The 16,592-nt window shown below is 37.7% G+C and overlaps 1 protein-coding gene across 5 annotated transcripts in view; it reads left to right on the top strand.

Annotated features, from left to right (window-relative positions):
• The window catches only part of ATXN2 (ataxin 2), a 72,210-nt gene that overhangs the window by 43,908 nt on the left and 11,710 nt on the right, over positions 1-16,592 (top strand). For 2 of the 5 annotated variants that reach the window (XM_074973174.1, XM_074973179.1), the window contains 9 exons: positions 437-544; positions 2,299-2,369; positions 3,246-3,553; positions 4,130-4,193; positions 5,505-5,657; positions 8,101-8,167; positions 9,879-10,063; positions 10,724-10,856; positions 15,403-15,456. In XM_074973174.1, the coding sequence (XP_074829275.1) occupies positions 437-544; positions 2,299-2,369; positions 3,246-3,553; positions 4,130-4,193; positions 5,505-5,657; positions 8,101-8,167; positions 9,879-10,063; positions 10,724-10,856; positions 15,403-15,456 (1,143 nt within the window). The remainder of the gene's footprint in view (positions 1-436; positions 545-2,298; positions 2,370-3,245; positions 3,554-4,129; positions 4,194-5,504; positions 5,658-8,100; positions 8,168-9,878; positions 10,064-10,723; positions 10,857-15,402; positions 15,457-16,592) is intronic. The other 3 variants (XM_074973176.1, XM_074973175.1, XM_074973178.1) reach the window with 3 other exon arrangements.

Raw genomic sequence — 16,592 nt, 5'->3', positions numbered from 1 at the left:
AACTGAAGAGCCCAGGTGGTTCATTTTTCTAACAGTGGCTTTCTTTATCCAAACTGTTTAAATCTTTCACTTGACTCTTGTGAGTTCTTTCCACTAGTTCTCCAATCACTATAGTCCTTCAGCCCAGGCAGGCCCTGAATTTCTAATGGAAAACAAAGTGCACTTTTTTCCCCCCAGGTTCTCGTTAGATATCATAAAGTATTTATTTAAAAAAATTAAGCCTATTTTTTTCCTTTGCAGCTCACCTTTCACAGAATTTTCGTAAATGTAAAATGGTTGTTAGCTTCCTCTTCTTCTTCTTATGTTCTCTTCTGGCCTAAAGTTTTCTCTCAAATATTTCTTCCCCTGGAGTTCTTGCCATATTCTTTGAGGTGTGTGTCTATACATAATAATATATATATTTGAAAGTAACTTTGAATTGAAATTATATTTCTAGCTAAAGATTCCAGGCTTCAGGACCAGAGGCAGAATTCTGCAACTGGAAACAAGGAAAATGCTAAGCCAAGTGAGATTTCTCCTAGCTTTACTAAACCTGAAAACAAAGGTTTGTATCTAAAAGTTCCCTTAAATATTTTTAGCGTAATTTAGGGAATTGTAAGCACAAATGCCAGTATCAACTAGTGAAGTTAACATCTTATTACAGTGACTCTTAGGTAGTTGCTTCAGCTTTCTACAAGTAAGAATTTTTGTTCATGCAGCTGTGAAAGTGAACAGCATTGCAAACTTTGCAGGGGGATTATTATTCCTTAACCATTCCATCAACATTAAAATAAAATATAGAAACACTTTTGTTGACTAGTTTCGTAAAGACTTGTTTTTAACCAAGCTTAAATGGACCAGAGTTTCCTTTTTAAGTATTACGTTCATGATATATAAGATCATAGAATATTAGGGTTGGAAGAGACCTCAGGAGGTCATCTAGTCCAATCCCCTGCTCAAAGCAGGACCAACACCAACTAAATCTTTGCTTCTTGGATATATTAGTTCTCATAGTAACAAAAGTAAATGTATGGTTTTAATTTAGCTTTCTTTATAACCTGCTCCATGGTTGCTCATACAGGTCTCAAGAAATCTTCTGTGGTATTAGATTTTTTTCAGTTTGGTCTCTAGTCTTAAAATTTTAATGTTTCTGGCCATATGCAATGTAAACTTTAAGGTTATATTATTGCATTGGCGTCTGACAGATTGCATTGCAGAGTTCCTTAGCTCTACAGCTAGGAGTGTGGTGTAACAAAAACCTATGGATCTGCCAAAAAATAACCATGGTTTCAGTGGTAAGGATTTTTGTGTGTTTAAGTATGTGGTTTGTGGAGTTGTGCAAAACTGTACAGCTACAATGAAGCAGCTGAGTGTTTTTTTAAAGAAGAAAATAAGCCCAAAGATCTACATTAATGTGGTAAATTTAAAATAGGAAATGCAGAAGTTATGTTTCTTAGAAATGGCTGAATAACATGTGAGTGGAGAAATCAACAACTAACAGAGTTACTCAGAAAAATTCATTGACCTAGTCAATTATTCAGTCAGCTCTTAAGTTTTTGTAGTTAACTTGCACACAGGTTGTACTTTGAATTACTAGTTAGGCCTCATTATTTTGCATTAAAGTTTTATAACATTTGCATTTCCTTGTTTGTTTTAAATTTGTAACTTGATGTTGTATTAACACGTGTGTGTGTTCCTTATTGTGAATTATGGCCTGCTGTCATTCTGTTGTTGAGTTCTAGTAATATAAAGCACAGAAACCTGTTTTTGATTTTTTTTTTTTTTGTGGTCTCCATAAAAAGAGTAACAGCCCTGTACTTCAAATAGTTTAAAAGTCATGGATTTGACATAACCAATTTGAGAGTGGGGAAAAAGCGGTATCGAATGAGATTGCTTCAGTTTGGGGAAACAAGAGTGAGTGGCTGCAGTTCCTTCTCTCTCTGCTTTGTTTAGAAACGTGGGCAGGAGGTTGATACGTTACTGGATCTTTCCTCTTTCATACAGCTCAAGATTCTGGAGGCTGCATTGTAACTAAATTTAAGTATCTCAGCAGATAAAGAACAAAATTTAACTTTAAAATCCCAAAAGTGTAATGTATTTAAGGGAGCTTTTCATTTTCTCTTATGCAGTGATTTGGATTAGAATTGCTACTGAATGTTTGCTCCTATCGGAGTAACAGCTTTCCAAATCAAAGATATAATCTTTCTTTCATTCTTGGAAAACTGATGTTCATGTTACTGACATAACTCCAGTTATTATAAGGTTTGTTTTATGTGGAGTAGGAGTTTGGGTTTTTCATGTGTATATTATGTTTGGCAGGTGTATCTTCAGTTGTTTCAGAACATAGAAAACAGATTGATGATTTAAAGAAATTTAAGAACGACTTTAGGGTAAGTGTCTTTCATGTGGGCGTTGACTAAAAAGAGAGTTTTATACCGTCCTTTTCCATTGACGTGCATCTATATTTTCAGTTAAGGAGTTGAGCATATTTATCAATAGCAAAATAGGCCCTTAAATTAATGAGTACATATTAGAATGTCATTCAAACAAACATATCCGTGTAAGATTGTGACACAAGCCAATATGAACAAAATCAGTGCTCACTCTCCTTAATCTGTATGTGGTACTTAGGTGTCTCAGAATATTCAGCATTAGCAATATTGAGCAATTTAGATACTGTCTATTGGAACACTAGTTAGAACCCTTTTGTGTCTCACTGTAAATAGCTCGAGCAATTGGGGCAGGTATAATTAACCGTGTTGTAGCTGTGTTGCACATCTTCCCTCCCAGAGAACCTCTACATCCCAAAAGTAGCTATGCCATAATATGTCTAATAGTTAGCCTAATTTAAAACATTTAATTGAACCGGTTAGCTCTCTGGGGGCAAAAATGGCTTCTTAAATTGCTATCTCATCATTAAGTGTTACTGTTACATTGTATTGAATAGTGTCTAGTACTGCTTAGGTGTTGCTGTGATTTGTACATTCATTAGAAAATGAAAAGGAAGCCTCTTCAATCCCATCAAAGTGCTTCTTTCATCTAAGCCTCCTTAAGTTTATAGACCCATCACATGTGTGTGCTTATTTCTGTTTTTAGCGATGAAACTTGCATCTTCCATTAAAATAATTTCAGGCTCCTGCAGCTGAACAGTTTATGGAAATTTTCCTTTTCGATTGCATAAATATTGTTGGTAGTAATTCATGTGTTTTCTGTATCTCGGCATAGGGATGATATTTATTGAAAGTGTTAACTATTGGTGTTTTCAGTTACAGCCAAGTTCCACCCCAGAGACTGTGGATCAACTGCTAAACAAAAATCGAGAAGGTGAAAAATCCAGAGATGTGATTAAAGAGAAAACAGAATCAAACTCTAAAGAATCTGTCATTGAAACCAGCAGTAATGCGAACTCGAACAGTGGCAGTAGCAAATCGAATAGTCCCAGTATTTCTCCATCAACTAGTAGTAGCTCTGAGCAGAAGCGAGGGCCAGAGGTAACCTCTCAGGGTGTACAGACATCTGGACCTGGAAGTAAACAAGATAAAGAGGATAAAGAAGAGAAGAAAGATACCTCTGAGTGAGTAATTGTGTTCTTAATAAGCAAATCTGGTGTTTTCTCAGTTTTTAGAATCCCCTGCAAAGGGGAGAGCTACTGTTTGAAAAAATTAACTCTTAGTATTTATATAGGACTTTATGTTAATGAATTAATCTTCACAACGCCTCTGAGTTAGGTGGGTAAATATCTGCGTTTTACAAATGAGGAAAGAGAGGCAGAAGTTAAATGATTTGCCTAAAGCCACGCAGCAGGTTGGTGGCCAAGCTAGAACTCTGGTCCTCCTGACACCTAATCCTGCACTCATTTGTCTAAACGCTGTCCCTTTGTCAATCAGGCTAATCACTATCAAAAATATGCTTTGTAGAAATAAGTGTAGTAGTTGATTTTTTTTCCCTTTTCTTTCCATATAGTGTGATTTAGCTGTGTGCCCCTTAGTTTCCCAAAAGTCTTCTCAGTTGTAAAACCTAATCCGACAATATTTTTATGTTGTGATGGGATTTTAATAACTCTAACAGTTGAACTGTGAAAGACTTCAGGGGAAATGTTTGTGAAGGAATATCTCTGAACTTTAAATCATTTGTGTGTTTTTGTGTGTAGGCAAGTTAGGAAATCAACACTTAATCCCAATGCAAAGGAGTTCAACCCTCGATCTTTTGCTCAAGTAAGTTGATGGTTGTATTAAGCGATATTGCATGTGGTGGCACACAACTTCTCAAGTAATTGCCCAGTAATATTGTCTTTCTTTGTACACTTGGGTCAAGTACTCTGTATTCCGCTAGTTGAGTCTGAGGGCTGGTCCACACTGGGAATTTACATTGCCATAGCTACGTCTTTCAGGGCTGTAAAAAAATCCACACCCCTGAGAGAAGTAGCTGTGCTAACCCAACCCCTGGTGTAGAAAACAGTGCTACCGACTCTCAGGGAGGTGGATTACCTACGGCGATAGGAGAGCCCCCCCGTTGATGTAAGTAGTGTCTACGCTGAAGCGCTAAAGCAGTGCTGCGCTAGAATTTGAAGTGTAGACATACCCTTTGTGTCTCTGACCAATTCTCCTTCATGGTTTAACAGTGTACCAGATTAATTCTGAGGGTTTTTAAGAACAGCAGTTTGGTACATCAAACCATAACATATTTTGAAGGGGGTTCACTATATTTAGTAAACAGACTACACCAGATGTGGTGTACTGCTTTATTTAATAAAAAAGTCTGTCTTAAATACCTGGCCTGAGTGACCGTTTGGGACGCTGTATTATATTTATTTCCTTCAGATCTTCACCACATATCCTCTCATCCCCTCCCTCACCCATTGTCTAAACTGGTTCCTAATTACATTCTTCTGAACTCTGACAGTATTTAACTTAATGGAACTTATTCACAGATGGTCAAAAGCCCTCTAGGAAAGCTTTCTAGATTTTGGTTTTGACTGACAACAATATTTGACCTAGAGCTGTTGCCAGGGGGCCCAAAGCCAGTCCGCCTTTCCCTTGAAAAGTTTCCTCCTCCTAGTGTGGAAACAGCAGTTGTGAATGTTACATCCAGGCTACCACTAGGAGGGTGTGCAGCATCTTTGAAAACTGATGCTCTTAGGAAATGTGGAGGCATGATGTGCTGCTCTTAGCCCTTGCCTTTCCCTTCCCCACAGGCGGTGTGCTATTTCTGTAGTACTCTCCTCCTCTTCTCAAGGAGCAAGCATTTCTGCTTTGAAGTACTTTGAGTCAGAAAACACTAACTCTAGCACTAGCCTTCAGTGTCTTAAAATCTTGATAAACTTTTCTTCTTTGTCTTTTTAACTTCACCATGCAAGCAGGTGAAAAGAATTTACATGTTTTAAATGCCTGTCTTTAAAGAAGCATAATCCGTTCCATTCCTATCTGACCACCATGTGCAAACTCTGAGCATAGGTAAAACTGGCATACATGGTATACATGAGTGAATTGTGCACTGACAGAGTGAACTGTTTCATTTATTTGTAGCCCAAGCCTTCTACTACACCAACCTCACCTCGTCCACAAGCTCAGCCTAGCCCTTCTATGGTGGGTCATCAACAGCCAACTCCTGTGTATACTCAGCCTGTTTGTTTTGCACCAAATATGATGTACCCAGTCCCAGTGAGCCCAGGCGTACAGGTAAAATAGACTTGTCTAACAGCTTAATTAAATATAATATTGTTGGCACATTTAAGATCATGATTAATAGGAGGTGGGACTTAAAAGCAGAAGTAAGCTGTTAGTGCCCTGTTGTGCGAGGTGCTGTACAGGGATAGATGTGCTCTGTGATCAATATTTACACCATTATTCATATGTATATTTATCTAAACAACTAAAAAATAGAAAACTTCCCCAATTGCCTCTCAGCGTAACTGATATATTGCTTGATTTCTTATAGGTGTTATTGCAGAAGTGGGTTTTGAAGGGACTTCAGTTCATATATACAGGCGTACCCTCATGCTTTCACTTGCCCAAATACTAGTGAAGATAGCTCTGAGTTTTGTGCCTCAGGCTACCAAATACATAATGGTCTAGCTCTCTAAATTCCAGCCTCTGTCATTGTAGAGGCTACATCCTATATCAGGGGTCAGCAACCTATGGCATGCATGCCAAAGACGGTACGCGAGCCCATTTTTAATGGCACACTGCTGCCTGCCAGGGTGCCGGCAGGCAGCAGTGTGCCATTAAAAATCTGGCCCAACCTTGCCCAGCCCAGCCTGCTCTTCTCTGCTCCTTCCCGTGGGGGCAGGGGGTAAGGGACAGAAGCGTGGTCCTGCTGGCTCCTCTGCTTCTTCCCGCAGTGTGCTGGGTTCCTGCCCCTCCTCCTCCTCTCCGTCCCTCCCTCCCTTCTGGCCCTTGCGAGGGACGGGATGGGGGAGGAGTGGGGTCAGCGTGCTTGCTGCTCCTGGTGGAGGCAGAGAAGAAGTGGAGGCAGGGCCTTGGGGAAGCGCTGCATTTGGCCATAAATCCAATACATAAGCTTTCTATTGTAAATGTTGTTCAAAGTAGCACATCCAATCACTACTAGCCTCAGGAGTGGATTATTGGAAATTTTTAAGAGCAGGTTAGACAAACACCTGTCAGGGATGGTCTAGATAATACTTAGTCCTGCCATGAGTGCAGGGGACTGGACTAGATGACCTCTCGAGGTCCATTCCAATCCTACAATTCTATGATTTCTACCCTGTGGTCTGTAGATGTTTGGACATGCAAACTTAATAATAGTAGCTACAATAGAATGCTATGTATTAGGCAATTGGAAACTTGAGCTGTGCTTACAAGCCTAAAACATTTATTAATCTTCTGGTCCCTTGCCAAAATTTCGTGTGTTTAGTCACAATATAAAGACTCAATTAATAGTCTTTCCAATGAAATATTTTTTGGGGGAGAATGAGAGAGAGAGAGAGAAGGGTTATTGCAGTAATGTTGAAGCTATCCTTCTGAAATGTTAAATGAAGGGTGCCTGTACCGTATCTGGTAGCTTCCCAAATGCAAGTTAGATCCCACTGTTCTGAATCTACACAAATTCCTGGCTGACAAATAGCCGGTACTAGGTAAGACACACTGAGCGTTTCAAATATTGATACCTTGAAACCCTAGTCTAGGGCAAAAAACCATCAAACATGCAAATTGCTGCAGCACATGTTCTCGTTAGCACAGCTGTTCATCCTTCTGTTACTAGAATGTGACAGGGTTATTTCTGGTAACTACTAAATAATGTACCCTATTGCCCTTTGAATGGTAATGGCTTTCCAGTGATGTCACATAAAAAGCGACAATTAAAATGCTAAGATAGCAGCATAAAGTTTTAAATTCAAATTAATTGTGGAATAGCTTTCCAGCCAGTCTTTAAGATTTTTTTTACTGAGACGCAAGTGAGGTACAACATTCTAATCATTAAAACGATCTGTTTTACTGTCATCTTAAAATTAAATGTACTTCACTGCTCCTTTGCTGATTTTTGTATCCGTTGCCTACATAGTGTCTGCAGTGACTTATTGTTTAAGTATGCAAATATAAAACCTAAAATTCACAGGTAATAAATAAATTAATACGGTCTCAGATAAATCCTAAATAATTAATCTCAGATGCTGGAAAAATAGTTACTTGTACAGTTTAAAAAAGGCTCCAAATAGTCATTGGAAACCTCTCTAAATCTAGTAACTTCATAGTTCAGTCTAGTAGCTTCTTAGGTGCTATTTATAAGTCATCCTTGGCATCTTCATAGTCTTCTGTGTTGGGTAGGTGAGTGTAGTATAGATAACCGTGATCACCTACCTGCAACCTCCTAACAAGTTTATAAATAGAGCTGGAAAACTAGGGTATGCTAGCTTTTATTTCAGGGAGACCTATATAGTAGGGAAGCACTGTCCTTCCCAGGCTGTTAATATAATCATTTGTCTTATCCCATTATGGAATAAAAACTATACAGTTGCTCTTAAGAAAAAACAAAGAACATTTCTAATTTCAGGGTGGTTTTGAACAATATTGTTAGATTCAAGAGTGAAAATTCTAAAGCTAATATATTTAAAAACCTGTCAAAAAAGATACCATAGCTTCACTGAGTTCTCTTTTGTTTCAGCCTTTGTATCCTATTCCCATGACTCCCATGCCAGTGAACCAAGCCAAGACCTATAGAGCAGGTAAAGGTGAGAATAATACTGCCTGTTTGGTTTTAGACTGCATGTAGCATGAATAGAGTAACAGACATGCACATTTTTATCCAGTTCATGTTAATTTATGTCCTTTAATATCAATGTAATTTAAACTGGTACGAATACTTGAAAACCACAATACTAAAGATAAATACATTGCTTTTGTCTGTGTTAAAAAAAAAAAAAATGCTGTAAGCTTGATTACTGGAGAATTGCTTGTCTTCAAATTCAGTATAGGATAACCAAATTTAAAAAGGTTTACAAATATTTCGAATTCTTTAATAGCTGACTGTTTCAATCACTAATGTTTTCCTAAATTTTATTAGTTAACGTTGTTAAAGAGGGACTCTTTCTAGCAATTTGCAGCAGAGCATTGAGCTACACCTTAGTAGGTATTTTCTCTATACGGTAATCTTTCCACTAAGTTCTACACTGCTCCAGTGGAAAGGGTTTATTTTCTTCCCTCCTTGTTCTACTGGAGCACTATTTAGAACGGCTTACTGCTAGTCCTTGTATCTCACTGTGCCTTTTCATCCCTCTTGCACCCAAATAACTGAAGTGATTTAACACAATACTTTTATGGCTAGGTACTGTTCTCCAATGAGTGAAACCTGTTGCTAGATAAACTGGAAAATTTAGTGTGCCTATATGACTAAGTGCGTTATCTGCATTTTTTTAATACACATCAAGTGAACAAAAGGCAGGAACTGTCTGTCTTGTTATAGCTACGTTTTAGATAATACTCTAATTCTACAATTTTGACAACTCTTGGAAATTTGGTGGCGCTCTTAAAGTCCCAGCTCCTGGAGGCAGTTGATCATGTGAGCATCTCTGCTTTAATTAAAAAAATCAAGTTTATTGCCCCAATGATTGTGGAGAAAAGCCTGAAAATGAAACAAACAAAGAAAAACCCCAGAAGATAAATCAAAACCCCAAATATGTTTTGTTTTATTAAATATGATTTCTGACCACTTGGGGTTGGTAATACTGATTTTGCTAAATGTATATTTAAGAGTTTTTTAGTCAACCATGCTCTTATTTCTAAGAGATCCAAGGCTATGTAGAATGTATGAATGTTCAAGCTCTTAAAATGCATATTTAGACTAGATGCAGTCTCCACTTAGAGCAGTCAGGACATCTTTGCAGTGCTAGGTAAGAGTTTAGCTCCACTAATGAAAAATTGTGCACGTGCCTTCCCTAAGGTTCAGTGGCCACTAGTGTAGCCATTTTCTTTCCTGCTCTTGGTTGGCTGATGAGGTGGTCACTTGAAAATATGCGAGTGTTTTCTTGTATGCGTTAAGAGTTACTTTCCTCTTGTAAAACAGTTCTTCTGTTTAAACAGCTTCCTTTAGAGTCCCTTTGGTAGCAATTTCAGTTTTGTGAACATGGAGCCATACACATTTCTCTTCAACAATCAGGTTTATGTAGAGCTGCTTGTATTTAAATCCTCTGCACTGAAAGCTCCATTTTGTGCTGATGAAGCTACCTTTTTGCATTTTAGAAAGATTTTTAAATTAATATACAAACTCAGTTTATCACTTTCCTCTTCTGAATCATACCTGCGTAATGTACTCCTACAGACCATGGTTAAAGGTGATAGTGAGGCTGTTCTAGTTGGGCACAGTAATTTTGGATTAAAACCTTCAGGAAAGACCTGGTTACTTTAGAGCCTCCTTCCTAATGTGAAATATTCCTTGCTTTGTAGTACCAAATATGCCACAACAACGCCAAGACCAGCATCATCAGAGCACCATGATGCATCCTGCCTCAGCTGCAGGCCCCCCTATTGTAGCTACACCACCAGCCTATTCAACACAGTATGTTACTTATAGTCCTCAACAGTTTCCAAATCAGCCTCTTGTGCAGCACGTGCCACATTATCAGTCTCAGGTAAGACTCCTTTAGTGTGTGGTTGCCTCTTGCTGCATTCGTATTGGAACAGATGTATAATTAAGACTTAGTTCGGGAATTCTATGTACTGTATCTTTTGTTACATCATGTAATTGCTACAATTAGTATTCAGATACTGCAGAAATATTGATACTTTGCACTTCACATCATAGCCCTCCACAAACATTAATGTCCACTTAATAGTAAATACAAATCTTAAATACAGAATATCTGTACCTCATCATCAACTACATCCCATGGTGGAACATCTCTTTCAAATGAGTAATTGAACGGAAATTTAAAAGATGCAGTTGCTAAAATAGTTGGTGTGATAAGATGGATGGGATATGGTATAGTTTAAAACTTTTGTTCAATTTAAAGAGACCCTTTGTCAACTTAAGATCAGCAGAGTAGTTCCTTTTGTTAGCTTCCTTTTGTGGAAGGTATTTCTCATTTTAAGTTTTCAGGAGTTATCTGGATAATGGTGACAGGTGTATTTTGAAAAATTCTTGTAGCTCGTGCAAAGCAAGCTGTAGCTTTTCAAATGATCATTAAGTGCCTTTAAGCATGCACTGTACGAGCTTAATTAAAGGGTGTATTTAACTTTTGTACAGACATGTTTTTTGACTAATTGATTTGTCTTATTTTTATTGGACACAGCATCCTCATGTTTATAGCCCTGTAATACAGGGTAACACTAGAATGATGGCACCACCAACACATGCACAGCCTGGTTTAGTATCATCTTCAGCAACACAGTATGGTGCGCATGAGCAGACGCATGCTATGTATGGTAGGAAACGTTTTGTGTTGTTTGTAACTTTTTACGTTGTTACATTGTGCAGGGATATATTTACTATCTCAAGCTTCAACCATTGGCATCACAGTGAAAGTTATAACAGTAGACCCAGAATATGGTTCATAAAACTAATAAGCAAGGTATTGCAAACCTGAGTTATTTGATTAGAGTGAAAATAGATCCAAGTAGGCTAGTTTTAATAAGACACTAGTGTTGGAGATGATGTGCCAGCATGAGAGGCTGCTAAGGAATACCAGCTTAAGCAAGTCTGTCACAGGCTTTTCTTGGTGCTGTGAACGCTACGTCCTTGACTGTTTCTTCATTATAACAAGGACTGTAGTGTTGTCACAAAACTGCCTTCAGTTTCAAAACCTGACTTCTAGTTCTCACAATGTTAGCATGATAAAACCACTGCTTTAATAATGCTAGTAATATACATTAACAGTATAAAAAGATTTGTCGTCTGAGGAAAATATTTCTTTGTGGGCGATTCTCCTTTCCTTGGCAAACCCAAGAATATAAATCCTGTTTTGAACATTTCATGTATAAGTGCTTGCTATATGATTTCAATAACAAATAGAAGTCTCCAGAGTTGTCAGTCTGGCACTTTTCACTAGCACTAACCTCACTGAAATATTTAAGTTAAAACATGAAGTGAGATACCGGTTGAAAAATACAATGCAAAGAATCTCTAAAGCCACATAAACCGGCACTAAAACAATAAGTCATCTAAAGGAAAAACTGGCTGCAAGAACTTGCCACTGAAGACTCAGTCCATGATCTTAAAGGGGGCTTAGGATTTGACACACACATCAAAACAGAAGATTATCTCTTGAAAACATGTTTATTCAACAGTTTTTGTCTGAGTATTTGATGAAGAAATTTTGTGAAGTCAATCATAATGTTGACCTGGGGTTTGTTAAAGGGTGTCATGTAACTTTAGACATCTTTGTATGTTTTTTTGGTGACAGAGTTTTTTGCATTTTTTCCCTTATGGATGAATACTGTCTATTATGAAAACTTGCAAGCCCAAAAATCTAAAGCTTAATGCAGAGTTAAGATTCTGATAACAGAATCTATCATGTCTGTCTTGAAATATCATACTGAAATCTGATCTTTGCTCATGTGTGTTCATTCAGGAAAAAATAATGCAGATGCAGACAATATCACAGTAAAAAGTTCTGAGACTGGATTTGGAGGAAAAGTATATTTCCGCCGAAGTTTCATGTGATATAGCTGAATTGAAAAGAAAGTAACTTGTAAAGTTTAAGTAATAGGTCTTTGTTCTCACTGGCCCATGTTGACATTCGTTAAAATAGTCTGCTCTTTCATGTGCATCCCTAGTTTATTGAGACATACATGTAAACGGAGCTTTTATTGTGATTTTTATGGGATTACTGTCTTGATAGACTTACTGTTTGAAGGCTTTCAGACTTCCTGGTAAAAAGGCAGTTCTCAAAAAATCCTATCTTAAATAAAACTAGATATGAAATAATCTCTGGAATTTGGTTGTTGATTGCAACTTTCCCCAGCAACTCTACGTTGTACATCATTCTTATATGTCACAATTTGACAGGTCTTTGAAATCATGGTACAGGAGCAATTTTTTAATCTATTAGAGTACTTTAATCAGATATTTCAAATTATTTTTCTCTGATGTTCCAACATACCATAGAACTCTAATTTTTATATTGTTGGTTTTTCAGCTTCAGTGCATCATCAGTATCTATTTCAGGCAATCTAATGACACGTGTTTTGGTTGTGTGTCAAGAAACCTGAAAACTCTCTAGATTTTTGTGGTGGGGTGTCCTTCTACCTAAATCCAAGCAGCATTTCTCTTACAGAACTTGGTCTTGCCAGAAGCTAGATGTTCTCCTGAACTCTTCTGGGTTGTTATCAGTTTGCTTTTCTGAACTGCTGACCTTCTCTCTTTTTATAACTGAGTGCTTGAAATGCTTGCCACAGAAATCTGGCTCAGCCCAGTCTGATGCCAGTGCTACATCATAGGTGGCTTGTAAGGAGGCACTTATGTTGGATTATTGCATGTTCTTACCATCTTCTGGCATGTCATCTTTTGCCTACCTTAACATAAATCAGCTAAACTGTATCTTTAGCCTTCTGGGCTTGCCATCAGGTATTTAATAGATGACTCCTAATGCTGTAGCTCAAATATAGGACATTCTCAAATGAAGTGTGGCATTTAGTTTGGTTACTTTTCCCACAAATAACTACCTTGTTGCTGGATAATAAAACTTCTGCTTCCATTTAGCAATACGTCGCTGTTTGCTTGAGTAATCTATCTGTAGCATTTAATAGCTGTGCGGCCTGGGGAGTAAATTGCTATAGCACAACTTACTGGATGTGTTAACAATCCCTTACGTTAGGAGACACTAGATATTTTACGCTTCCCCAGTCACTTTGGGCTGGACTGTAACCACTGACGTTAGAGTGCAGTATTTTTTTTTCTCTCCACATTTTATGAATCTCAAGTGTATGTATAGGATCCATGTAGTGAATACAGCAACATATCCTGGAAATAAACTTCTGATTTGGGTATGTTGCTTAATTCTTCAGGAATATTTAGTGACTCTAAGTGATGAATAACTTCCATATGATTATGCCATTCACAGAAATAACAGCCACTGATTTTAATTTTTAGAATAAATTTGCCCAATGAGTGTTCAGATTTTGCTTCTGGCATTTTCATTTACACTGTTGGATTTCCCATTGCTATTAAGATGAACTGTGTTAAGGTCCCCATGTCCTTGAAGCTAATGGGTGCTTTCTTTGTGATATTATCAAGTGGCTCCCTGCACAAAACACTACCTTTAATATCAGACTGTTGTTCTACCTGAGTGCTTGTGTTACAGAATGAAGAAGTCTGAAAGGACAGCTGCATTGGGGGGGGAGGGTTAATTGCTTTTAAAGCATTCTCCTAACATTTCCCTAATCAGTGAGTAAAATCTCTGAAAGCTTCACCTTTCTGATTAGTTTGAGGCAAGTAAAAATCATGGCAAACAGTAGTCACTGTTCAGTGAAGGGAATTAAATTCTTTATCCATTAGATTATTTGCTGAAAGTTACTTTTTTCCTTCATGGCAGAGGAATCTGAATCCTGAAATGCATGCAACGTTCTATACCTGTTAAATCTTTTGTATAGCGAAGGCTAGCTAGGATGATGCGTTTTTCAAGATCCCATTTAGCTAATGCTGTGTAATTGAATGTTTCTGCTAGATGTCTACAATATAACAGGCAATTCAGGAGATCTGATTGGTGTCTTTGTCACTGCTCTTGAGTGCCACAATTTTGTCATCACTTCAGTTCCTGAAGTTGAATGTTCTTCAACAAATGGAAAGTAGCTAAAATATATGGGCACTATAAATTAGTGGTACTTCTAAACATATGATGGAGCAACACCCAAATTCATGTTTTTTCTTAAAACATTGAGAGAATGTTAAACAACTTTCTTTCAACTTTCTTTCCTCTTGCTCTTACAAATAAACACTAAAACTGGACATCATTAACACACAGACTGATATTCACTTGATCTGACTCTAGGTTTTAAATGTTGGCTCCTTTAAATCATATATAAATTCTTAGTGTGAAAAGTTTGAAACAGGCACTTAACGCTGAAACAAAGCAACAATATATGTATGATTGTTGCTCCTACAGAACTAATTTGTTTATTGGTTCTAAAGAACAATGGCTCAAGCTTTGTACTTTCTGGTAGGTATGGGCTGTTTGTTATCTCCAGAATACCAGCGATGGGTAATCATGAGTTATCAAGTTTTCTATTGACAGTTCAAGCTGTGAGGGCAAATATATTCCTGTAACAATTAACTCCCACTAGTTTATTGTTTGGATAAATAGTATATGTTTTAGGTAATTGCTGTCCTCTGTAAAACTTCACTAGTGTATGTGAAAGACTTTTGTGTAAAACAAAATTTTGTTTTACACAGATACATTATTTATTCTTTTGCTTGTTCTTGGACCTCTCCCTCTCTCTTCTGCACATGTTTTATTGGTCTGGTGTTCTCTCTAACCTTATCTGTTTTTCTGTCCTAGCAGTAAGTTCTAATATCCTAAATAGTACAATGGTGGGTATGTTACAGATTTCAAGGAGTCTCCAGGGATTAAGAGTGAACCATCTCCAAAGGTGTCTTTTGGAACTGTTAAGACCTCAGTGATACAGCTGAAAAAACAAACTATTTATTTATTTATTTGTAACTCTTTTAACTCTACCTCTGAGGTTATTGTTGGAGTGTAATAGAGGCTCAGTATCTGTTCATCTTTATTTTTGTATTAAAGTAAAACGTGGAGCCCTCAGTGTTATAGTTCAAAAGGAGGGCTTATTGGGGCTTACTTTATTTCAACTTCACTTGTAAAATTAAGTAAAAATATCCAGCCCTATTAACTAAACAAATAAAAATATCTGCATGACCCTACAATCTTCAAAAATAAATGAATGTCAACCTTTCCAGAAGATTGGAAGTTATAAACATGGCAAGAGGCTAATTTACCTTTCTATTTCCCAAATTCAGCATGTCCCAAAATACCATACAGCAAGGAGACAGGTCCTTCTTTCTACTTTGCCAGTGAGTTGGGTTTTTTGTACTAATTTTAATTGTACAGAAAATAATTTTTTAAAGGATAGATGTTAAAGGAATAGACATGCTGAGGGAACTTTTTTTTTCTTGCACCAGGCCAAAATATAGAAAATGTAGGAAAACTCTTCTCAAGCAACGAAGTTGTTATTGAATGAATGAATTTACAGGGCACCAAAAGCTAAAGTACAATGTACTTGTGACTTTTCTGTAGAATAGATTTGTGTAAATACATTTCTGCGTGCCAAGTTGCATTACATTTTGTGCAACAAAGTCTTGGATCTAACTAGCCTCTACTGTATCTTGAACTGATGAAGACTTAAAGCTTCTTCCTTCTAGTCTACCACCCAAAAAATGGGCATCACCCTCCTTAACATCTCCACAAGCTCCTCTCCTCCCCCATCCCTGCCCAAAATGGGATTTCCAGTTTTCTCAAGGCTGGTCAAATTTCTGAGGGGAAGAAACTCCAGGACTTCAGTGGCAGTAAAACTCTATTTTGAGTCCTGTCGGGGGGGAGAGCACCTTGTGCATCCTTGCAGTAGTCATGGGAGAGATCACTCGGGAATCCTTATTCTGGGGCCTTTGAAGAAGCCTGGCAAGCAGCACCTCTTGTCATTCCTGTAAAAGTGTAGCCTAGTATCAGCCCTGTGTCCCTTCATGGGATATGGTGGGGATGGGTTCCCGCTGGCCAGGTAAGTACTGCCAGTTACATTACCTGGTCCTTGTGCTTCAGCATGCTGCCATCCATGTGGTCCTGCAGCAGTGTGCTGAGTGGGGGAGTTTCTCTGCACCCTCTTTCTCCAGTGTGTGTGAGTGGGGCCAAATATAACTAGGTTCTGTATACTTAATGAAAAAGATAAGCAGCTGCATCAGTGGTCTCTAACTGACAAACAAAGGTGCCAGATAGTCCAGGTATCGAACAAAGACCTCATAGGTTAAGCAAAACGAGTTGACGAGGAGAATATCGGACTCATGACTTAATTATATGGCAGATAACCTCTGTTTCTCTCTCCTGATAATAGATCCCAGTAACCATACACAGCACATTCCAAAATGGAGTATGTTGTATTCTCTTAGAAATTACAATCTGCTGAGTGAGGTTAATTTTCTATTTTGAAGGGTTTACA

Source organism: Natator depressus, chromosome 15 (genome assembly GCF_965152275.1).
Source record: "Natator depressus isolate rNatDep1 chromosome 15, rNatDep2.hap1, whole genome shotgun sequence".
Taxonomy (NCBI): Eukaryota; Metazoa; Chordata; order Testudines; family Cheloniidae; genus Natator; species Natator depressus.
This window is presented reverse-complemented; position numbering and strand designations above follow the sequence as displayed.